Raw genomic sequence first — 24,136 nt, forward strand, 5'->3', positions numbered from 1 at the left:
TGGAAATTTGTCACTTATGGGTTCTGCTTTGGGGACGGCAGAGATTGTTTCCTTGCATGACCTTTATAACAAGAAGTGTCAGACTTCATCCTGTATGTATCAGACTAGTGTGACATTGGATATTAATCCTGATGGAAAAGGATTATGTGATTTTCACGGACACTCAGATAGATTATCCTTTCTGGCCTGGCTGGAAGGTGGCAAGAGTCCCTCTCTGCAGATGCTGGCTGGGAGCAGACTGTTCCCTGGAGAGCAGCACCAGAATAACCAAGCAAGGGCAGCAGCTCTGGCTACTGAGCTTTCTTTTCACTTTCCATTCATTTCTGTTTTGAGGATTTGCCCCTTTGAGCAGGGGCAGTGGCATGGATGGAAATGGTGCAGACTTTGAGAAGTCTCTTTGTTAACAAACTCTTTGAAACACTGAGTAAAAATACCTGAGGAAACTTCTGGAGTAACATCACATTTAAAAAGATGTCATCTGTTTCTGGATGCCCATTCTTACATTGAAGTTTTGCCTAATATTTTGACAGATAATATTTTATCCTTAGGTTTGGGCACAACTGATAATTTTGATGTTTCACAGTATCACGTTAAGCCCAGAAATCTCTGAAATCTGTGCTGGGTTTCACACTGGATAATAAGAGAACCAGTCATGTTTTGTCTGGTTTGGTACTCACTTCCCACTGCATCTCTCCCAGGGACCACTTCCCTGCCATCACCCCTCCAAGTTACCTCACTGAACTTCCCTGTGTCATCCCACAGAAAATGTTCCTTCCAGGAAGGGGCTGGAATGTCTGCTCTTGCTTGCAAGGAAAAAACTCAGGTTGCTGCTGCTATCAGGTATTATGGCACTATTGCTTCTGGGGCTGAGGGGCCACCTGTGTGAAAGGTGTGTGCTGTAGGAGAGCTGTTCCCCAGCTTCTCCAGGGAAAAAGCAGGGGTTTGGGCAAGGGATTCAAGGGTTGGGCACTGCTCACCATCTGTACCAGGCTGTACTGCAACAGTGATATGGGACAGAACTGCATGGGTGTCACTTCAGCCCCTTCCTGGGGTATCAATTTACAGCAGCTGAACCATCTGAAATACAAATATATTGGGGTTCAGGTTTTTGTTTTGTTTTAAATTACAATAAAAGCTGCAGTTGTACAAAAAGCCTTTTGGTGAAGTAGCTAAAGCCATAGGCTCACACTGGGGCACTGCAGCCTGGGACCACTTGTTGAAGCCTTTATAATTTACATCACTTTCTTTTTCTTCTTTGGTGTTTATACACTCAAGCATTAAAAAAATACATGAGCAAATTTATATTTTAAGCTCTTCTATATTTGCCTGCTGACTGCTGAGAAATATCATACAGGGAGTATTTTCCCAGACCTTCCAGAATCATACTCTTACTCTTTCCTGAAGTAGGTGAGGTCAGCTTCTGCTCAGAAATACACATTTTTCCCTGGTGCCTTGGCAGGAACCTCACAGACTGGACACCTGGCTTTCAGACAAGCCAAGGAAAGAAAAATGAGAAAAAAATCCCTCTCCTGTGATGTGAAAGCAGAACCATTTGCACACTGTGTCAGTAGCTTCTGCTCGTTAGACCTGCAAACTTTCCAGTGAAAAATGATCTGAAAATAAATGTGCAGTGAGTCATTTTTTTTCCTTCCCTGAGTTATACCTTTAATTAATCTCAATCAGGTTACAAAATCCATTTTTACTCAGATTTAAAAAGCATGCACTCTGACAAATAAATCTTGTACTGAGTGCACATTGTTTGTGATTGTTCCTGCTCAAGACCTGTCAGCAAATGTATCATTACTAATTGCCCAAGTTCCAACAAATCAAAACACTCTAGTTTTATGTTAAGGAAGGAGTTGAGCTCTTAAATTTCTATATCTGTTAAAGCTTTAAATTGCCTTAGTGCATCACGTGGGGGCATGTCAGCTTCAATTCAGAAGTAATAATCCAAAGAGTTGTCAATAATTGAGGACAGTATATATAGGATTATTTATTTTAATGTTAGGCTTGTTCTTTTGATTTGGTTTGGTTTTATATTTTCCTTTATCCTCAAATCCCTTTTGGACCTAAGTATATAAGCAGCAGGTGAAGGTCATTAAAAAAATTAGTCTATTTAACTCAGTGAAATCCAGGCTCAACTTGGAATATTTCATGCAAATTACAAACAAAACAAAAAAAAAAAATCTGATTATAGAAATGTGAATCACATGATGTGTTTTATCATAAAAAGTGCAGCTATTCCACCTGCTTTGTCTCTGCAGGAGGGCTTTCTATTTCGTGATCCAGACTTGCTGTGAGCACTCCCCATTGTAGCCTTGTTGTGTTCTGACCTGCTGCCAGTCCTGGGTTTGTACCTGTCATCCCATGTTTATGGAAGTTCATGTTCTGCAATGTGAAGAGTAATAACCCTTTAGCTGCAGTGTTACAATTATTCTGAACTACCCTCAGATCTCAATCCCTTTCTCATTTGGTTTATTCTTTAAAAAGCAAAATAGAAGATATGTGTTCATTCCTTCTCTTAAAAGGGACATGTTTGTGGCTTCAAGTTGTATTTTGAAGTAATTTTAAAATATTCTTCTCTTTTTTTTTTTTTTTTTTTTTTTTTTTTTTTTTTTACATCTTTGCTAGACATACTTTTCTTTGTCATCCCAAAGCTGCTGTACATAGACAGTATAATCCCAAAGACCCCCAACTCTCAAGTACTAATAGCTTTTAAAAAAATCTCTTTTGGAAGTGTAAGATTTTCAGAATAATGTCACCAATATTTACACAGTCTGTGATTGAAGGTATATCTTTAATATTCAACAGGCAGGAATTTATTATGGAAAACTAAGGTAAAGCCATCCCTCTGTGGTGTCACACTGTTGGGAAAGCTCTCATTCCCACTGGGCATACCAAGAGCCTTAACACAAACCTGAGAATAGTCAGCAGCCCCTTTCTCAGTTACACTGTGCTGTAAAAATAGTCACCCAGACCAGCAACCAGAAATTTGACCTTATAATGCTCTACACTAAAGCTCATCATTGTTACACTAATCTTGCTTTATTCTGTCCCTGGATTGTTGCATGCTAATGGTGATTTTTTTAGGGGGATTTGTGGAAGGATGAGTTGGCCAACACTAGGCACTGTAGCAAGAACTCTCCCTAAACTCAGGCCTTCACTAATACAGGGGCATAGGAGGAGAGAGAATTGCCTTGTTTTGGGTGGGGATGAAAAGAGATTGATTTGAACATTATGGGTGTTTATCAGCAGAAATGATTTTTAACGTGTCTTAGAATTCTTATCTGTCCATGATATAGAATAGGCATAAAGTAAATAAAAGGTAATAAATATTCAGGCCATGCTATTGCTGAGTGACAGTTGATGCTTTCAGTGGATTTTATGTATCCACCAGTGATAACCTGCAAATCATTCATTACAGTGTGCCTTCTGAAATGATGAGGCTTTGTTAAGCAACATTCAGCTAATGAAATAGCACACCTTAGGCAAAACACCTCCAACATGTGCCACTCATTGCTGCCAAAGACTAAAATCACTCCCTACAAACGAGACAAGTGAAAGGCAGTTACATGTTGTGCCAAGGAACAACATATTCCTTTCAATTCAGGGGCATTCCATCTCAGGATGCTCGCTCCATGAGCTACTTTCACATGGTATTTGTAAGGTTGCTTCATTGCATGACTCACCCCACAGACTCGCCTGCCAGACCGGAATCAGGATCCCAACTGGGATCAGGAACCCAACTCCGTGCTGCAATCAGGGATTTTATGAGACTTTTTTGTGGACTACACCTTCTGCATGCTGCCTTTTAGCAACAGCTACTACCTAAGTACAATGGATTGGCTAAGAATCACTTCTCCTGCTGCTCACAACTAAGCCTCTTGCTCTTTGAATCCTTTTATTGCTTCCCCATCTTCTCGATATTAGTGCTGAGCCTTCTGTCCCTGCTGGCTAAATCCCACCTAATCCAAATCTTGTCTTTAGTGCATCTCTGCTATTATCTCCTGTATCCCTTCCACGTCATGTACCCCTCCCATCTCAACTTCATCATCATTACAACATAAATACCTGATGCCTTCCTGACACAGCTTCCCAAATTTTGTCTTCCTTCTCTAAGCTTATTTCTGAGGGCACCCACTACCTGTTCTTGCACCTCTTACTTGCGTCATCTCACAGCCAGCCCCTGTCCCAGACTGATTCTCAAGTCTGAAAGCATCAGCCCCCTAAATCTCAGTCTGCAAAAGCATAGTCAGATAGAAAATGTTGTGGTCTGAACACCTTTGTTAGTCATATATGTGAATCAGAGCTTTTTGTCTGGCCATGTGAGTTTCTGGTAGCTTCAGTGGGCTTACTCATGATAGCAAATGCTACATTCAATAGCAGGCATTTGCAGGATCATCCTCTGTGATTGTAATCCCTTTTAGATGGGGAATGTGTCAGCATTTTATAAAGGGATGTAAAGACGCATGTGGCCTGCACAAAGTCTCCATAATTAATGTTGCTCCATCAGTTGATTACAGGAATTTACAGGCTGCACTATTATAATACAATAGCCTGTTGGAGTTTGATGTTTATGAAGAAAGGATAGAAGGAAAAAAGGGGAAAATTAGTGCAAATGTTCATTGATGTGGTAGCTGTTTCTGTGGGTATAATGTCTATCTTACAGGGGTGCTGTTAGCAATAGACAGGGGAGTTTTTTTCCCCTAAATTCTAGCTTGTGAAGCCTGGGACAGGCTTGAGTTTTCCCCAGTCTGTGTGTATGATATTTGGGATTTATAAGCTGTTTCTCTGTGAACTCTGTGTGAGCATCATGTTGTTGAACTGTTTGACAGATTGAAAGAAACCGAGAACGAAGCTCAAAGGACAACAATTCTCCCTTACGCAATCTAGAAAACAATTCTCTAAAATATTACATCAGCTGCTGGCAGCTGTAGGTTTGCCTGCCTGCTAATTTACTATCACAAGTGTTCCAGAATCCTCTGTAATCCAACCATTGCTATTTATAATCGTAATGATTTATTTAAGGTCTCTGTATATGTCAGCATAAAGTCATCAAAAAAAGCAAAATGAAGATTAGTTGGCTGGAAGCACACAGAATGGAAAAGAATACCCCAACAATGGAATTGAGATAAAGCTTAGACACAGTAAATAACTAAAAAAAAAAAAAGGGCAATTGCTTTATTTTCAACTCATCATATAGGAGCCAGAGCCTGTGATTTTGGCACCAGGCAGTTCCCATCACAGGCTATTAAGAGCAGGGAAACAGGTGTCTGGTGGCCAGGGAAGGAAATGAGAAGCCGTGACACCTGAATTGAGATCATAGACCTGCTCCTGCCTTTGTGCCTAGGGAAAAGGCATTAACTGCTTGATGGCTCAGCTCCTCAGCAGGCTGTAGTGGCACCCAATTCTCAGCCGTTAAAACTTTTTACTTATTTATGAGATTTTTTTTTTCTATAGAGCACTGTAATGATGCAAGGCAACTTTATTATGTTCAGTGGAAAATGCGAAGTTGAGAAAAAACGCTGAAGGATTGTGTAGTGGAGCGCAACACTTTTTAGAGCTGAGTCTCTAGGTCATTCTGAGGCAGGGATTTGAGTGGTGTCCCTTAGGATTTGCTGTTATATATGCTGAAATGATCAATCAAGGATAAAAAATGGACTGTTCTCATCTCATAGATCATTTCACAGTGAAACAGTTAAACTCCTGGCTGCTTTCTGAAAAACAGAGATCTGCATTAATAAGGTGACCTTATCAGAGCCACCCCTGGGGGGAAGGGGTGGAGAAAAAAGGTTGTAGAAAGAAAGCGAATCCTATTGTTAATCTTTTTTTCAGGGAGACTTGGATACCTGAATGCAAATTACTTTATATTTAAATTGTGTGAAAGCACAAAAGGTTTGTGTCTACAATTGACAGTTATTTCATTAGCTGACTTGTGCAGCCTTGCAAATGGTTTCTAGTGTTAACTTTCCTTGGATTTGTTTTCTTTGTTCTTTGCAGATCTTGCAACAGTGATCATTTTGATTAATGTATTCAGCGCTCTGTTTTACTCCTGATTCATGTTTTTTGCAGCAGTCAATGTTCTGGCCTGGGTAAGGTGAGACTGTGAGGTGGCTCCAGTTTTCCTCCAGCAGTGCTGATCTGATGGGCTGTTCTCCAGCTGGAGAGGAGTATGGAGGCTGCTGTAATGCATTTTGCACGGTAGCGACCCCAAACACGAGTCAAAGCAGGTTTTAATCATCAGATGTAGGATTGTTGCAGCCACATCCTGCTGTGACAGCAGATGGGTGCTGTGCATGGGCTCTGTGGGGCTGGAATATCATTTTTGTATCTCTGTGAGCCTCTCAGGATTAGATATTCTGGCTTTGGGCCTCTGTTCACACAGGTTTGTGGTTCAGAGTGTGGTTCACTACATCCCAAAATCAGGTGTTTCTGTTCTTGTCTGTTAAAAAAAGCTACCACACAAAGAGAGGTATTAATCTTGAAGGGAAGGAGAAGATGTAGGTTATAACTTACCCTATATTGCTTCAGCCACACCCACACCATGTATCCAGTCTGTGCTCCATATCTGAGGAACCAATGATCACTTCAGGAGGGAATGGTCCTTCCTACTCCTAAACTGATGGATGATCTCTCATCTGGAGGTGCTGGCCTTCCATTGATCCAAAAGATGAGCTTCATCACACCACTCAAGTTTCAGTAAAGTTGAGTTTTAGGGTAGGTCCTGTCAATCCAACCTGGTGATCTGGACTGAAAAGTATCATCAAGGTTTACACAGCAATGTAAAAAACCAGCCATAGGAATTGCTCGATTAATTGTCCCCGATGCACATTGATCTGCAGGCAAGTTGCCGGAGGCGTGCAAGCTCTTACTATCCTTTCCCTCCTTTCTTCTTTATTTCTTTTCCTCAGACTACATTTTTCTTCTTTGCAGAACTTTTTGTCATTAGTTGTTGCAATCAATCTGCCATTCCCCGCTGACGCCTCTTATTGCATTGGTTTTTCAAACTCTTTCAGCAGCGCCTGAAGCATTACATCACTCTTCAATCCGCACCAGGCTCCGAGTCCTAAAATACAAACACCTCAGGGAACTGGGCCTGAGTTTCCTCACAAGCCACTCGTCCCCATTACCCTCCCTGAGAGTCACAGCTTCAGGAATCACAGTGAGATCCCAGGACAAAACACTTGAGATACAAAGCAGGGCTTCAACAGTAAAATCAGAAAACAGGCCCAGCCACCTCTATAAAACATCACTTTGAAACCGCTCTCCATATGCAGGGGAAGTGAACTCATCAGAACTGTTTTTACTTCCTCATGAATATTTTCAAGCCATTTCCCATTTTTACAAGAAATCCAACATACAAAGGATTTTCTGAGAACTCTTTGTGAAAATAGGAAACTTGAGTTTTTTTGGGTTCAGAGCCTTGCATTTTTTAATCTTGATTTTACATGGTCACCTAGAGAAAAAAGAAAGAAAAGGATTTTATGGGTCTGTAAGGGAGGCTCTGAGAGAAAGCAGTGGAAAGGTACATTATTTTTTGCTTCACAAGTCTAAGTATTTTCCCTGCACTCTCTTCTGCTTCACAGCAATAAATATAATAGGATTTTTTCAGCCTTTATTCTTGGACTTACTTCTTAGTAGATGTTTAATTTTAAAAAGTGAAAGACAAAAGCAGGGATAGATGGGAATGAGTATCAGGGAAGAACAGGGACACTTGAAACTCAAGGGAAAAGGAAAAACAGAATAGCTCAAGTTAGGTCAAGATTTGTTCATTTTCTTTTAAACTATACTTGGAAGAAAAAATCTTTAGACAAATATTTGTAGATAAAATTCTAACTGCTTTTTCACACAAAAGTCTCACAAATCATTAGTCTGGTCCACAATTGGACAGCTCGTCCAGCTGATCTGGCAAAAAATATTCAGATCTCTTTGTCCATGATAACACTGAAATCAAATAGCTGCCCAACATGCAAAATATTAGAGAAACAAATACCTTCTTCTGCCTAATTTTGCTTTACATCATTTTTATGCTAAATAGTAGACCTTCTGATCACTGTGACAAAGAGCTGTTATTTGTGAACACCAATTTCAATGTTTTGGGTTGAAACTTAGCTTAATGTATGAAACCCACGTCCTTGCTGTCACGAAATCTCCATTTTCCCACTTTTACAATATTGTTGGCATATGTCTCCAGCTGTCTGTTGCTGACACAGAATTGCTTGTGATTATCTGATGCTGAGCTGTTCCACTCTGTTTTTGTGGTTTTAATCTCTCCAACAATACCTGAACACGCTGTGCAGATCGTGATTATTGGGGTAGAATACAGTCGTCTTTGAAATTTATTGTCCCACACAGAAAATTGGAAATCCTTAGGATCTTTATATCTGGATTGAATGCGAACTGCACTTCTTTTTGATTTCATAATTTAACATTGCAGACTGTTGACTTATTGACTACAGCGTTAGCATTTTCCAGATTGGCAGACAAATTGCCTTGTAGGAGTGTCTATGCATATTTATACATCATCCAAAGGTTAAACGATAGAATATATTTTAATTGCCTAGAGATAACTTTGTAATTATACCGCTGGTACCAAAACTTCTAAAGTTAAAAGATGAAAGTTAAGCACTGAAACCCACATTTTTTTCCAAGTAAATAAACCACTCAGCAGTACTGATTACTGACAGTCTTTCACTGATGTTAATTAAATAGAATCTCAAAGACATAGCTGCCATTTTAGGCAAAATTTTAAAACAGAGGGAATTCTAGTTTTCTTCTTAGTCTTCCTAAGCATGGCATTTATATTGGTCATGCTATTTGAGAAAGGACCACAAGCAAATAAACCCCAAAATGTAAAACAATTAAAGCAAGGCATTCATATGTAAGCATTTTTTTCCACTTCCATTTGCCTTAAAATCTGAAGATATAAAAAACTAAATCCCCAAAGAAGATAAAACATGTCATGTGCTGCAAGAGCACCAAATACACTCACTGAGAATATTTTTCAGAGAAAACATAACCTTGGAGCTATTTGAGTATTTAAGAGAAAATCTAATTGCTACTTACATTTTTTACTTCCCACTTTAGCAATACTTTTCTCTCTAGAATACAGACCCCTAAAGAAATTACTAAGGAATAACAAGTGTTCTGCAATTTGGTGATTTACAGTGACTCTTATATATAAGCTCTTAAAATAAGGTTCTGCATATGGATTGGGGCAATCCAAGTCACAAATACAGGCTGGGCAGAGAATGGATTAAGAGCAGCCCTCAGGAGAAGGACTTGAAGATGTTGGTTAATGAGAAGCTCAACATGACCCAGCCATGTGTGCCTGCAGCCCAGAAAGTCAAACCTATCAAGAGCAGTGCAGTCAGCAGGTCATGGGAGGTGATTTTAGATCATCTTTAAGGTCCCTTCAAACCCAAACCGTTTTATGATTCTATGAATGTGAGTAAATTCACAGTAGTTTGCTCTCTCAGTGGAAGAAATACATGACCCTGCAGTAGCTCAGTTACTTGCTGTGCTTTTACCTTCACGAGTGATCAGTAAGAACTCATCTGGAGTGTAATGCATTGAGCAGGAGATTGGGAGACAGATGCATCCCTCTCCTGGGGGTTTTGACTAGAGGAAATTATGTGTATTTATTAGGTGAAGAAAAGGATTTTACAAGTGGAGGTGCAGAGTGGGAGGGCTGAACCCCTTCAGGCAGATGGGGGAACCAAAGCAGGCGCCTCACTTGCCAGGCAAGGTCCCTGCAAGGAGCTTATCAATTAAAAATGGGAGACATCACTGTGATGATCTCCTGGTCTTGTTGGTGGATTTTGAAAGAAATTTCCCTTAGCCTAGTTTTGAAAGGAACTTTATATCTGCACCTGCCAGGGGTGAGAATTTCAGGCTGCTAAAGTAAGAGGTGTCTTTTTTCAATCTTTGCTCCAGAGCAAGATGGGAGTTACAACACTCTGTGCTCCATGGTTTCTGTGGATGGGGTTTTGGCAGCTTCCACACTGAGCACAGATGGTATTTGAGATCTTGTACTGAGACAGCCCTGCAGGGTAAGCAATAACTCTGTCAGTTTTCTTGGATTGTAAAGCTGCATATAGATATCTGAGGTCCACCAGAGTCCTTGCTACATCCAACCTTTCTTTGAGTTCATTTTGCTACATGATGTGAGGGCAAGAATGGCTACTATCCTTGTTTCTACGGTTAACAAAGTAAAAAAAAAAAACAAAAACAAAACACCCAAAACAAATGAAAGCCATGAGAGCTGTCAGGAGTGATGTTAGTGAGTTTTGGAGAGACCATGAAAATGCCTTTGGGATGCTGGTGAACACGAGCCAGCTGTGCCCAGGTGGGCAGGAAGGCCAGTGGCACCTGGCTTGTGCCAGCAATGGTGTGGCAGAAGGTGCAGGGCAGTGACTGTCCCCCTGTCCTGGGCACTGTGGGGCCACACCTCGAGTGCTGTGTCCAGCTCTGGGCCCCTCATGAGCAGAGTGACTTTGAGGGGCTGGAGCGAGTCCAGGGAGGGGCAGCGGAGCTGGGGCAGGGTCTGGAGCACAAGTCTGGTGAGGAGAGGCTGAGGGAGCAGGGGGGCTCAGCCTGGAGAACAGGGGGCTCAGGGGAGATCACTGCCACTGATCACTGCCACTGATCACTGTCACTGGTCACTGTCACTGATCACTGTCACTGATCACTGCCACTGCCCACAACTCCACGGACAGAGGTTGTAACCAGGTGGGGGTCGGTCTCTTCTCCCCGTAACAAGTGACAGAACACTCTGATTGCACCAGGGGAGGGTCAGATTGGATATTAGAAAGAAAATTCTTCCCTGAAAGGGCTGTCAAGTCCTGGAACTGGCTGCCAAGGGAAGTGATAGAATCTGCATCCCTGGAGATATTTATAAGAGGTGTAGATGTGGTGCTCAGGGATATGGTGTAGTGGTGGGCTTGGCAGTGCTGGGTTAATGGCTGGAATTAATGACCTTAAAGGCCCTTTCCCACCTAAATGATTCCATGATTCTGTGATTCCAGATAGTGCCTCCACATCAGAGGCAGGACAGATAAGGGTGTCTACTGAACTGTCATTACTTCTTAAGAAATGTGTCAATTCATCACTTCTCATCAGTGAAAATTTATCTAAAGCATTATTACTTTAGATAAGTTACTTCCCAATCAGTTAACGATTGAAGCAGAATCTTGAGCTACTGCACTGGGCTGATTCCTTTTAGCCCTTAAACAAAATTCAGATTTCCTTTGCTTTGTGGTGTTTTCTCTTGCATTTTTGGATAAGAGCTGAAGGTATACCTTATATTTATGTTCCCTAAATACTGTGATATATTCTCAGTAGTGCCCCCTTTTGCTTCTAATTAAATCTCCACCTATCTTGTCTTTTCTATTTTCTTACCTCTTATATGTACTGGTAAATAATAAGAGAAGGAATTTGGAAAATATAGGCCATTTGAAAGAAATTCTGTGTGTATCATATCAGAGAATTTGAAAGATTAGAGAAATGTTTACAGCTCCCAAAGAGTCAGTCTGTAGTCCAAGATTTAATAAAGGGATGGACATGAGCCCTGCTTGCTCTCACTGCTCTGGAAGGACTGGTTTTGCAATATTTTCTGTCTTCTGAACAGTAAAACTACTTCTGATGAATTTAGCAAAGTTTGTATGCAGCAGTGCCCCAGACACTTTCTTATTTTCCTTGACATTATTTTTTCATCAGTTTGAATGGTGTAGTATCTGCAGACAGTGCATGTTCCAAATATTGGATTGCTGTGTTTTTGCATACAAACCTTGTAAAGGAAAAGAAATAGCACACTATGTGTACAAGCATCAAAATCTGATTATATGCAGGATTCTAATCTTAATATCACACCATCTTCACTAAAAGCACTGCAAGAATATTCCAATTCATATTCTGAATGGTGTGTTTCTCTGCAGTCATCTTGCAGAATTCTTATTCCTACTAGGAGAAAATCAGTATACTGAACTGAATAAAAATGTATACATTAAATTGCTTATTCAAATGTCCACCTTTGATGTTTGCAGAGAATTCAAGCAGGAAGCAGCACAACCCGAGCTTTGTTCTATTGATACAAGAGGCTAACGTGAGTTAAAAAACAGGAAAGAATGAGAAGTTGCTTAATACACTGGAAATGTGGAAAAAATGTAGATTTCAGTTATTAGCTTTCACAGCTGTATTTGCATAGAAATATACTAATGGCTGGGTGACATTTCATGCATGAACTTGATAGAGCATCCTTAAAAACATTCATGTTAGAAGAGTACTTAAAGGAAACCTCGAATTCGAACATTCCCATTTTTGTTTAAAAAAAAAACCCAAACCCTGGTTTCCCTAGGGTATTCCAGTGCAAGGTATTTCTTTATGACACAAAGCTTTCTTTGTTATGAGGAATTCTGGGACAGCCTAGGAAGGGCCCTTTTTTCTGATCACACTTTAAAAAAGATCCTGATTCCCCTGAATGTTAAATATTATTGAACAATAGATGTTGCTCAGGCTTTTGTGGAAAATACCAGCAAAGCAAGAAGACCCTTGAGGTTTCAAACACCTCTCGGATTATCAGTTTCCTATGCCATTTTCTATTTTGAGGGAACACCTTCCTTGTAAGTGGGACAAAGATGAATGCCAATCATCTACACTGTGTGAGATAAAAGGAGTTACTCTGCTTTGAAAAACTAGAACAAATCTTGGAGGGGTCTATCACAGTTACCCCCTCATATGAATTTTTGGGAGCTGGGTCACAGCAACTCCTTCCAATTCACATTTGCTTGTTGTGTGTTGTTGTGTTTTTTATTTCTTTTTTCTAATTCACCTACTAGAGCAGACCAGGTGCAGCTTCATTTGTAACTCATAAATGATAAAGATGTCTGTTTTTATTTAGAGTGGAGAGGTTCAGAGAGCATAGTGAAGGATTTTAGATCAGGGAGTACTTTCACTTGCCAGAAGTTTCAGCTTTCATTTTCTGTTCTTTTAATTTAAACATGATTATTAACAATGCACAGCTGAGGAAGGCACTTTCCTGAAATATTCCAAGGATTACTCCTGCTCTGTTATCTCCTTTTCACCTTCCACAACAGGATTTTAGGTGCTTGCATTAGTTGATGTTCTTCAGAAGAGCAGCTGGTCCATCTCTGATTGTGACTTTCATTAGAAGTAGAAAACTCTACCTTCTGAAGTAGTGAGATGTGAGCACTAAGTCCTGGGAACATTTTCTAAAAACTCACTTTATAATGAAATATAAACCAGTCTTGAAAGGGATTAGAAGGAATATGACAGGAGTATAAATTAAAAAGCAATGCATTGTGAAAACATCTATTTAAGCAGTTTTGACTCTGCCTTCACCAATTCCTGCAGCTGCTGATTGTCCAGAATCTTCCAAAACAGCAAGAACCACCTCTGGCGCCTGTCCACACTCTTGCTATAATGAGATTTCTAAAGGAAAGTGGGAGTATGTGGAGGTACCCTTTTGGAAAAAATGCAGTCCTGCATTTTTAGTAGCTGACCTCCTTTCCTTCTGTGCCTATCCTACACTACTTGTATGAACCTCTCAAGCAGAATAGGTCTCTGCAGAAAAGGGCTGCAGGATCATTTTCCCTATCAGTATGAGACATAAATGCTCATTCAAGACAGAACAGTGCTGTACAGATTTGAAAACAGAAAACCAACACAAAAATATTACGAAAAAGGGAAATTAATATCGTCTTAGAGGATCCGTCTAAACCACACCATAATCACAGGCAGTGTCTAGTAATGATATTTTACACTGAAGCCCAAAGGTTACAAAAAGACTTGAGTCTTTGCCAAAAGAAAGTCACTTTCTCATCTGAAGTGCAGAAGGAATCAAATTCTTGCAGTGCTGCAAAATCTATATATGTAAAGCTACTTTTAGAGTCATACTAGTAAAACGCCTGTCAAAAGTCAGGGGAAAGTCTGGTTTATAATAGGAAAGGGCAAATTTCAAATAAAATTTCCAGTTAGAGTGAAAATATATAGGCTGAAGCCATCAGTGGATGGTAGTAGCAATAAAGATCATTTGGGCTGCAAGAGCAATATCGTTTGCAGAGCAGTTTTTGCAGACGGTGGCAATGGCACCTGAAGGACGCGTTTCACAGGTGAGTCCATGCACGAGTCAGCTCACACAGAGCCTCCCTGCCTTCCTCACAGGAAAGGACTTTATCACATGGAAAATCAGCATTTTACCTGAGTGCAAAAGATGGCATTTAGCAAGATTTGGAATGGTGTACATGAGGGTAGGAGCTGAAAGACACGAGGTTTGAGAGGCATTTGCAGCTCCCAGAGAGGGGTGGCTGTGGTGGGGGAATTGCTGCTCTCACCGAGGAGAGATGGTGCCCACTGGCAGCGTCTTCTGGTTCCTGTTGACTTTCTGTGGGCACGTTTAACCTGTAATTTGGAAGAGGAAAATACAGTCTGGCACACATTCCTGAAGGGTTGCCAGTCCCAGATCTATCCATTGCGTAGCCTGCCAGAATGGGGAAGATAAGTACCTTACAGATCAGTATCCACAGCAACAGACACCGGAATTTTATTTTTTTAATACATATAAAAACCCAACAAAAATAATTACTTTTTTATTTTCCAATTTCATAATAGTAATAATGACCTGTAGGTCAGGAATTTTCAGCAGTTAATGACTGTCTGGCTCTTTCTTTGGTTCTTGGTTTCTCCAGCCAGTCATTAACAGTGAGAAAAGTGCCTTCTCCTGTGGACACTTTGGCTTAATCGTTACCTTTTCATGCTACAGAATGCACCAGCTGGGAAATAAGTGTCTCCTATGCGAATGGATCCACGAAATGTGCCTTGGGTTTCATTTCTTTGAAAGAATATTCTGTCAGGGTGTGAAAGTTTACTGTAAAAGATGATTGACTAGTATCCACAGCCCTGAGAAAAGTTAGATCACTCTGAGGAATTGGGACTGAGGATGGTTTGAGGCCATAGATCTCAAAAGATTAAATCTTCAGAATTTATCTGTGTAATCTAGGTTCCCTTACTCTTGGTAACGGAGTGTTTCGGAATTATATATGGACACAAATATTTTCTTACCCATCTTTTAGGATCACGCAGGAACAGGACCATTTTTGTTTGTTTGTTTGTTTGTACTTTTATATGTAATCACTGTGATACTGAAAGCACAGTGTGGTGACAGTCTCTCAAGAGTTAAAATTTAAAATACAAAGGGGAGCAAGCCTCTGGAATGTAGATTCCCTCCTTCCAAACACTCTCTCTCTCAAAACACCTAGAAGCTGTATATGACTTTGTTCAGAGGAAAATACATTTATACATGGAAATGACTTTGTCTTGCACTCCACTGTAATATAAAAATTGCAAACCATGGAATGGAAGTATCTTCTGACCACTCAACTGATCATATTCTTCATAAAAATTAGCCAGACTGTGAGTATATTGTGTTCCTGAACATATCTAAACCTTTGAACAGTCTTCAGTTCTTGTGCCTGTTAGCTGAGCTCTTCTTTACCGTATGACTTTTAATGCCATTGTTCCAATACAGTGTTACCAAAAAAAAATGTGAATAGATCTTTCTTTTTTGTGAATATCTTTCCTTCTAGGTATATTGGAGCTTGAAAACAATTGTGTAAGAAATGCACTACTTGGAGGACAAATAAATCCACAAGACGATAGTTTTCTAAACCACATATTCAATGTGTAGGGATTCCCAGTGGTAGTCCAACATATGGTTACTACTGAAGAGACAGGTAGTGAAGCACCTCCACAGGGACAGTAAAAGAAAATGGGAATTTCTTTAGCAGATTTAAAGTCAATATGGTGTCCTTCGAGAATTTGGTACTAAATATGGAATAATGTGAATGATGAGCCTAATTTTAATGCTTTGCTGGGAAAAGAGATTTGGCACCTGCCTAACTTTTATTGGAACTATTAGCTTTTCATTTTGTATCTTTAAGTGAAAACAGAGTGCGCATGAAAGCTGCAGACATCCGCCTTTGCTTGAATGCTTTTTTTACTTTTCAAGAAAAATAACACCAGCAAAATGCAAGTAGTGTTCCAAGAAAGAGCCACTCAGGAGTCCCACAAGGGTTGGGACTGTGTTTTGTGGTTTTTCCACTCTTGCAGTGACAGTATTACTTTCTCAGCTGAGGCTTCATTTGCATTTTGAAAGTACAACAATTTACTTCTCAGCAGGGCTGTGCTGTTTCTAAAAGGCTGGACTGGCTCGAGGATTTAAATCCAGTAAGGTTCCAGTAATTCCCTTTACAATGAGTTTTAAAATCTACACCTTTAAAATAGCTCTGCACCTTTAAACTTCAAGTTCAACTCCATGCTAAAGCAGCTGGCTAACCATTAGTAGAAATGGGAAAGGTCCAAAAGACAGGAGTGACAAGTGACTTGTGTTTCATTCGCTGCTTTAATTGATTTTTCCTCAGCTTCACAGCTAACCAGTGCAGATTATTTATAGATTTTAAAGGCAGAAATTAACACTGTTCCTTGAAGGCAGAAGAAAAAATTGTATGCAATCATTATTAATTCTTTAGCATTATGATGCCTTCTGGCTCAACGTGTGTGCAAGGGACCAAGAGTAAACATGCATTTATCATCCTGACCCTTATCTGTTCCCAAAAATGTCCTTCAGTGGAGAACTGTGAAACAGCCTGCCTAAAGGATTTGAGACCTTTTATTTTATTGCTGCTGATGCAAAAATCTTTCCAGTCTTTGCTGTAATTCAACATTCAAATGTAAAATATTGCAAACACCAGATTAGAGTGTTCCTTTTCCCCAAAAGCCCAAACCAACCAACAAAGCCACTATGATGCTACTGCCTTCACAAGAAGCCTTTTGGTTTCCTTCCATTGGGACAAATTACCCAGGCGTCCTTGATACCCAAAGAGATCTCTCCCTTTCCAACTCAAACTAATTTTTGAGTCCTGACCTTTTCTTTGTTTCCTTTTATTTCCAGTTTTACCATTGCTCTCAGTTCCTTTCCCTCCACAGCTGCCTTACACGCCCCTAATAGAACTCAGCTGTGGAGGGAATGTAATCCTGGCAGGAGGCAGTCTACCCAATCCCTCACTGGCCACTGAATTTAGTAGAACAGAATTGTCCTTCATGAAATTTTACCAGCGTCCATGGAGTAATTCCAGCAATCAGCCTGTCCTGTCATCTCTCTGCAGCTCCCTGTGCCCCACTGTAACACGAGGTAGAGGAGACAGCAGTGATACAGCAGCTGGTATTGTCTGATCAGCAACAAAATCCTTGCTGGAATTTCATTTCCCTTGCAGACTTGCTACTAGAATACATTTGTCATCCATACTTTGTAGCAGAGTTATATTTGCCTGTAATTACACACGAGCCTGGCAATACTTTATTGTTAACATAAAGTACTGCCATTTAAATCCCCAATCTTAAACTGGAGTATTTGCAAAACTCTGTAATTGCTAAAATAATAAAGCTGCCATTACTGTATGGGAAGTTTACAGCTTGTTGGCAAAATACTTACATTGGCTTAACTACACCTGTACAGATTCCTTAGTTTTCATGTGCTGTGTAAGACAGCCAGATTTCTGCTGGGCACAACCAAAAGTTTCTAGCACTGTCACAGAATGGCTGAGGTTGGGAGAGGCCTCAGGAGCTCCCCTAATCCAGCCCCTGCTCAAGGGGTTGCCCAAGACCATGTCCAGATGCTTCTGAGTTACTTCCAAAGACGGAAACTTCACCAGCTCTCTGGGAACCTGTGCCAGTGCTCAGTCAAAACTGAACTCCGTGTTTTCCAGCTTGTGGTCTGATCCCATGTAGGAGGAGGGCAGTAAAAGATAACCAGGAAAAACAAGTTCAGTGTGGTTTTACTCAGTGCAACGGGCACAGATAATACTGCAAATGCCCAGGGATATGAAAACCACAAAGACAAAGTATTTTGGTTTCATTTTGTGTTGGTGTTTTGCAAACAAAAAACTGGTGATGCCCCTCTCTTGTACTCATTCTATGATGTGATTTTTTTTTTCTATTTTTACATTAAATAGTTCTCCCCATGTGATTGTTCTGTTCCTAAGTCTGGTTGGGTAAAACAGACCTCAGGACTAGAAAGAGCAGTATGAGTTTGCTCTGAACCATAAGCAGTTTTGCCACATTACCCTTTTCATACGTGCACCTCAAAACATCCATACTTTGTATCTAAGAGTCTCCAAAAGTTTGGGAATTCGTGACAAAACTTGTGCCGTCTCTAAGCGTTGTTCTGACACACCTGCACAGCATTTCCCAGCTCTCTGTGCTCTTTTGGGAGAGGACAGGGGAGCTTTGTGCTCCTCCAGCATCCCCCAGGGCACGGAATGATGGAGTGCAGGTGGTTCTGCATTCCCATGAGGACCTTCATGTAAAAGCTGATACTTCAGTGCTGTTGCCAAGTGGCAGATGAGTGTGGGGCTCTGTGTAGTGTTTGCAGGCCAGGAAGGATCCACTCTCCTTACACAGGTCCCTCTTACCCCTTGAAACAAATCCCACTGTGTCACCCCTCTGTTTGTCCTCCAAAGGTGATCAGAGCAATGGAGCACCTCTCCAAGGAGGAAAGACTGAGAAAATCGGGATTGTTCAGCCTGGAGAAGGCTTCAGGATGGCCTTGCAGCACCTGAAAGGGACTTAAGAGGAAAGATGAGGAGAGACTTATCTGCCCCTTGAAACAAATCCCTCTGTTTGTCCTCCAAAGGTGATCAGAGCAATGGAGCACCTCTCCAAGGAGGAAAGACTGAGAAAATCGGGATTGTTCAGCCTGGAGAAGGCTTCAGGATGGCCTTGCCACAGCCTTGCAGCACCTGAAAGGGACTTAAGAGGAAAGATGAGGAGAGACTTATTGCAAGAGTGCGTAGTGACAGGACAAGGGGGAACAGCTTCAAATTAAAAGAGAGCAGGTTTACATTGGCTATCAGGAAAAAAATTCTTTAGGGTGCTCAGGGTGGTGAGGTCAGGCTGTCCAGGGAATTCATGGATGCCCCATCCCTGGAAGTGTTCAAGTGTTGGATGGCGCTTGGAGAACCTGCTGCAGTGGAGGCTGTCCCTACCCGGGGCAACAGGGTTGGAACGAGACCATCTTTAAGGTCTCTCCCAGCACAAACCACCCCATGATTCTCTGGAACAAAACCCCTTTCTGCGGCACACGTGTAGGGAGTTCTCTACTTGGGGGCAAAACCACTTTCCCGAGGCCCTCCCTGGGCCGGCTCGGGACGGGGGAGGCGGGACGAGCCCGTGGCGCAGGTGCCGGGGCAGTGCGGGCCGTGTGCCCCGCCGGGGGGCGGCAGGCAGGGCGGGGGCACCGAGCGGGGCCGGGGCCGTACGGGCTCTACAGGGCCGCGGGCGGGGCGCTGTTTGCTGGCGGCGGGCACCGAGCGGGGCCGGGGCCGCTCCCGCTGCCCCCGCCCGGGCCCGCCCCGCTCGCGTCGCTCCGCGCTGGATTGCTCGCGCCTGGCCGGCGCCGTCTGGGGCCCGGCGGGCGGCGCGGCCAGGCCCGCTCAGCCGAGCGCAGAGGCGGCCGCAGGAACAATACGGCGGCGGGCGCGGAGCCGCGCGGCCGCCCCGCACCATGTACGCGTTCGTGCGGTTCCTGGAGGACAACGTGTGCTACGCGCTGCCCGTGTCCCGCGTGCGGGACTTCAGCCCCACCTCCCAGCAGGACTTCGACAACCAGAAGGTCTACACCGTGTACCGCAACCCCGAGGAGGCGGCGGACGAGGACGACGAGAGCCCCGGCGAGTGGGGCGACCGGCTGCTGCTGCACAAGGCCCAGATCCTGGCGCTGGCAGGTGAGGGCGGGCCGGGCCGCGGGCGGGGGGGCGATGCCGCCCCCTCCCCGCTGAGGGAGGGATGGAGGGCGGGGGGCGAGGGCCGGGGGTGGGGAGGGGCAGCTCCGAGCGGCCCCGGGCCCGGGGAGGGGGCCCAAGGGTCGGTTTCCAAAATAGCCGCGACCCCCGTGATGCCCTCCGCGGTACCCGGGGAGGGGGGCGGTGGAAACTTATGAGAAAAAAAAAAAAAAAAAAGGAAAAAAAAAAGTTTAGGTTTTCGTCTACCGCTTATTTATAGTGCATGGAGTCATTTGTGTACCTTTGCAGTTGTTGCCAGTTTTGAGGGGTGCTGTTTTATGTCCGCTTTGTTAGTTTTGGTGACCTCACCAATTGGAAGGCGATAGTGGAACCAGAGCTGCAGGTACTGCTCTTGTTAAGCGTGGGCTCGCTGCCTTTGGCTTGTTTCGTGTTTGAAGATAACAAATGTCTCCGAGCTGAGACGATCAATTCAAGCGTAGAGTAGGAAATAACGCCGTATTTTGGCCATCTGAAGGTGTTCAGCCCTGGTGAGATAGTGCTGTTAGTACATTGCCCCCGGATAGTGACTCTGGCAGAGTGTTTCCTTGAAGACTTTGTGTAAGTTTCCTCGCTGCCATAGTCATAGTTGACATGGAAGGGAAGTTTGGTGGTTGCAGCAAATTGCTGGTTACTGTGGACTTGCCCAATAGGCTTTTGAAAGACTTTAATGACCATTTGAATGCCAGACTGGGCAGCAAAGAGGACACTGGGTTCTTATCCTGACTTTTTCAGTTTGGGCAAAGTACTGGTTGTGTCTATTTCCCCAAATATGGAATGGGCTTAAAAAAACTCTTTTGTTTAGTCTTGAGCTCTTAGAAGGCGGGGCTGAGCGCTGATGTCTAAACAGAGTAACTTGGTGTTAAAGTCACCCAAAACTGGTCATTTTCTAATTTTATTTTTGAAAGTTAACAGTCCCTAAGCCAGTTTAGACTGGTGGTGGCCCAGTTTGTTCCTGGCACAGCCAGTGACTTTCACCATTATCCTTTCTCTAGTATTGACCATAAACAAATAACTCAAAAGAACCAGGAGCAGCCAAACATGAATTCCCTGCAAGGCTTTTCCAGTTTCTGAGTATTTATAACTCCAGAAGTTCAGAAGAGCTAGTTAGGCCATCTAGCAGAGCAATGGATTCTCCTGCTAAGTTTTTGTTGTCCTGTGCCAGCCCATGTTGTGGCTGCCCTGTCTGTGGCAGAGGACTGTGTGAAGTGTTTCTTGCAGGTTCCCTGTCAGATCCATGGAAGACAACAATCCCAGTGTCCAGGGTCCGCATGGCCTCTTCCCACAGGCAGCATCCCATTGTACTTCATCTTCCTCTGTCCCACTGGGCACCTGCAGCAGCAGTGCCCTTTCAGTTCCTCCTCTCTGTCTCAACACAGCATGCTAAAGTGCTCCAGAGGAATATTTAGGAATGATATTTAGATATATTAGGCCTTTGTTCACATGTTGAGCCCACCAGGTTGCTTCAGTTTTCCAGCAGCAAGTGCTCATTTTTGCCAGTTTCTTTGTTCCAGGCAGAGCCTGTGTCTGCCCAAGATGTGCTCTCCTGAATTTTTCTGTACAGTTTCTCTTTGTTTCATGTATCTTGAACCAGAACAAACCAATATACACTGTTTCCTTCAGAGAACAGGACTTGTTACCTGTGTTAGTGATTTGCACTAATTGCTCTCCAGAGATTCTGATTTCTACAGGAAATTCTCCTCTTGAGCCAGGAACACAAGGAACCACACAGCTATCTTCATTACAGCTCTCACATCTCAATATTTTCTGACTAGGTCTGTGTTTTGCATTCTTGGAAAACTTCTCACTTGACCACCAAATGAGTCTTTACTTTTCTACTTCTTTCCACCCTGTACCATGTAAGAATACCTTAGCTGAATTCAACAGAAGTCATATACCAAGGGTCACTTCTAAAGTTGTCATTTCTCCCCAGAATATTGGTGTTTCTTTTTATTGTGGTTAAAAACCTTGGAGAGAAAACTTGGTCTTCCATGAAGACATCATAGCACAATTCACAATTCTTGCTTTATAGTGACCAGCTCAGATTATTACAAGTTTTTGTGGCAAACATTGCAAGTGTAATGTTATACAAACAGCTTATTTAATTAAAAATAATTTTGCAAATCTGCAGTAATGTTTCACATACCAGTAAAGAACTTCTAATTCTAAAGGTTTTCAGCCTATCTTAGTAATAAGGTAAATAACGTGTATAAAGTTGCTTTTATATTTAAAATATACGGAGTTGATTTTGAATTTTTTGGAAGGAACTCTTAACTGCACAAACCATTCATCAATGACTTTAAGGGTTTACTGCTTTGGTCCAAGAATTCCCCATTAGGAAGAGGTTTCAGGATCAAAGTTATGCTACAGATACTAAATTAAACAGACAACAGAAAAGAATAAGAGGGGGAAATATTGGGGTTTTTTTTGAGCCTGCAAAGTGTTCTTTTACAGTTTGAATGGTGACCAATTTTCTTGCATGTAAAGCTGCTCAAATAAGCAAAGTTCTAGCTTTTCATATATATATTTTTTCTGATCAAGCACTGTCTATGCAGTGGAAATTAGTCATAGTTTGATAAACAGATCCATTTGTTTTTCCTTTCTAGCAACTTGAAAAAAGAAAGAAAGAACACAGATACAAGACACATATTAATTTTTTTTTTCTTTTGAAAAGAGTTTTCCTCTCCTATTATGTCTAAAGAAATTTAGATACCTTTCAAACTTCTACCCTTGTAATGTAGGAATTCACACAGGCCTAAGTACAGGTTTATGCCAATAATGCAAAGCTTTATTGAAGCACTGGTTGTGTGAAGAATTCATAAAACAATTGTCCTTTTTTGAGAGAGTCTAGAAGCAATTCTTTGATCCTTTGTGCTGAGGTTGGATGGTTGGAAGCCAATGCAGTTGTGAGGGATATTGTTTCTGCAGAGCAGAGAGCACTGCTGTAAAGGCATTATAAGTTTAAAACTGAAAAATAAAAGAGGGAAGTGTGTAGGGACATGCTCAGATCATCAGGTAATTGTGAGAGATTTGGTATGCTGAGGAGATAAATGCTGTTGTCTTTTGTTCTGTGGGGAGTAGTAGATGGTGTTAGAGGAGAGCTATAGATGAACTCTGAGCAGCTGTGCCTTCCCTTGTGTCCCTGTGTGCATGGTTGGGAACTGCTGGGATGTGCTGGCCTGGGAACCTTCCACTTTATCAAAAGTTAGCCAAAGGCTGGGGCTCAAACCAGAAAGGTTGACCTGACTCAGATAGTTCTAGACCTTCCAGCCACAGAAGGCATATTAAAGTCAACATCTCTTGCCTTGACAAGTTCACCATTTGGCTAGCAGCAGCTGATGCTGTGAACTAATAAAGGAGTAATTTTCCTTGCCTCTTGAATGGAAAATGGAGCTCAGCAGACTGGAGTTTGACTACAAAGCAGTCTTGAGCTGACATTAGCTGGTCTGTCTTGTTGAGAATAAAAAAACAGCAGACAGCTTTTCAGGAAGAGCTTGAGCCTGTCTTCCTGATAATCTATGCCCTTTCTTTTTCTTCTTTTCTGTCCTCTCCTCAAAATGCTCCAAAGCTGTTTTTTCTGGTTCCTCTCCTTGACACACATATGCCATTTGCAGCTTTTCCACACTTGTCTAATATTACTAGCACAATGTTATCTCTGACCATATGCATCTTATAGCACCATGATCTTTAGATGACTCCATTGCAGCTTCTCCTTTCTTTTCTAGGTGACAAATATTAGATGGAATGAATGAGTTTCAGGGACTTCTAAAAGTTCCCTGCTTCAGGCTGTGTTTGTTAACAAGTTAATAATGAGTGTCTTCTCTTAGGAGATGTTCTTTCCTGACTACAGTAAATAATTGTGCTCTCTAGCTGCTGCCCTCAACATTTCCCACCCACACTTTCATAGCAAACATATCTCCAGCAGATTCTCACAGCAATTCCTTAGCTGCCCCAGCAAATGTGTTAATACCTGGTGCATCCCTCTCCTTTCTTCCCCTTTTATAAAATGTTATGCTCCACTTTTTATTGGAGTCGGTTATGTGATTTTTTTTCTTTGTTTTAAGAGCCTGTGCAGCTCATGGTGAGATGTTACTATGTATTTCAGAAGCATATAAATTCTCTGTTCTGTTCATAGAAAAATCTTATATTAAATTATTCTAGGACTGAGTTTTGAGTAAGGTTGAGAGTGTTTCAACTTCATACTGTGTATCCAAGCTTCTTTGCTATGGAAAGTACATGGAGGAAAGACCCTTTGTCAAATTCTGGAATACCTGAAAAATTTGCAA

At 42.0% G+C, this 24,136-nt stretch overlaps 2 protein-coding genes across 3 annotated transcripts in view; both read left to right on the plus strand.

Moving 5' to 3' along the window:
- AGBL4 (AGBL carboxypeptidase 4) overlaps positions 1-24,136 on the plus strand; it is an 880,299-nt gene that overhangs the window by 509,956 nt on the left and 346,207 nt on the right. The gene's annotated exons all lie outside the window — the stretch shown is intronic.
- Positions 19,379-24,136, plus strand: part of BEND5 (BEN domain containing 5) — a 31,500-nt gene continuing 26,742 nt past the window's right edge. The window contains exon 1 of one of the 2 annotated variants that reach the window (XM_041421527.1): positions 19,379-19,796. In XM_041421527.1, coding sequence (XP_041277461.1) covers positions 19,577-19,796 — 220 coding nt within the window. In that variant the 5' untranslated portion in view covers positions 19,379-19,576. The remainder of the gene's footprint in view (positions 19,797-24,136) is intronic. The other variant, XM_041421526.1, reaches the window with a different exon arrangement.

Source organism: Onychostruthus taczanowskii, unplaced genomic scaffold, assembly GCF_017590055.1.
Source record: "Onychostruthus taczanowskii isolate IOZ18803 unplaced genomic scaffold, ASM1759005v1 scaffold7, whole genome shotgun sequence".
In the NCBI taxonomy this organism is placed as follows: Eukaryota; Metazoa; Chordata; class Aves; order Passeriformes; family Passeridae; genus Onychostruthus; species Onychostruthus taczanowskii.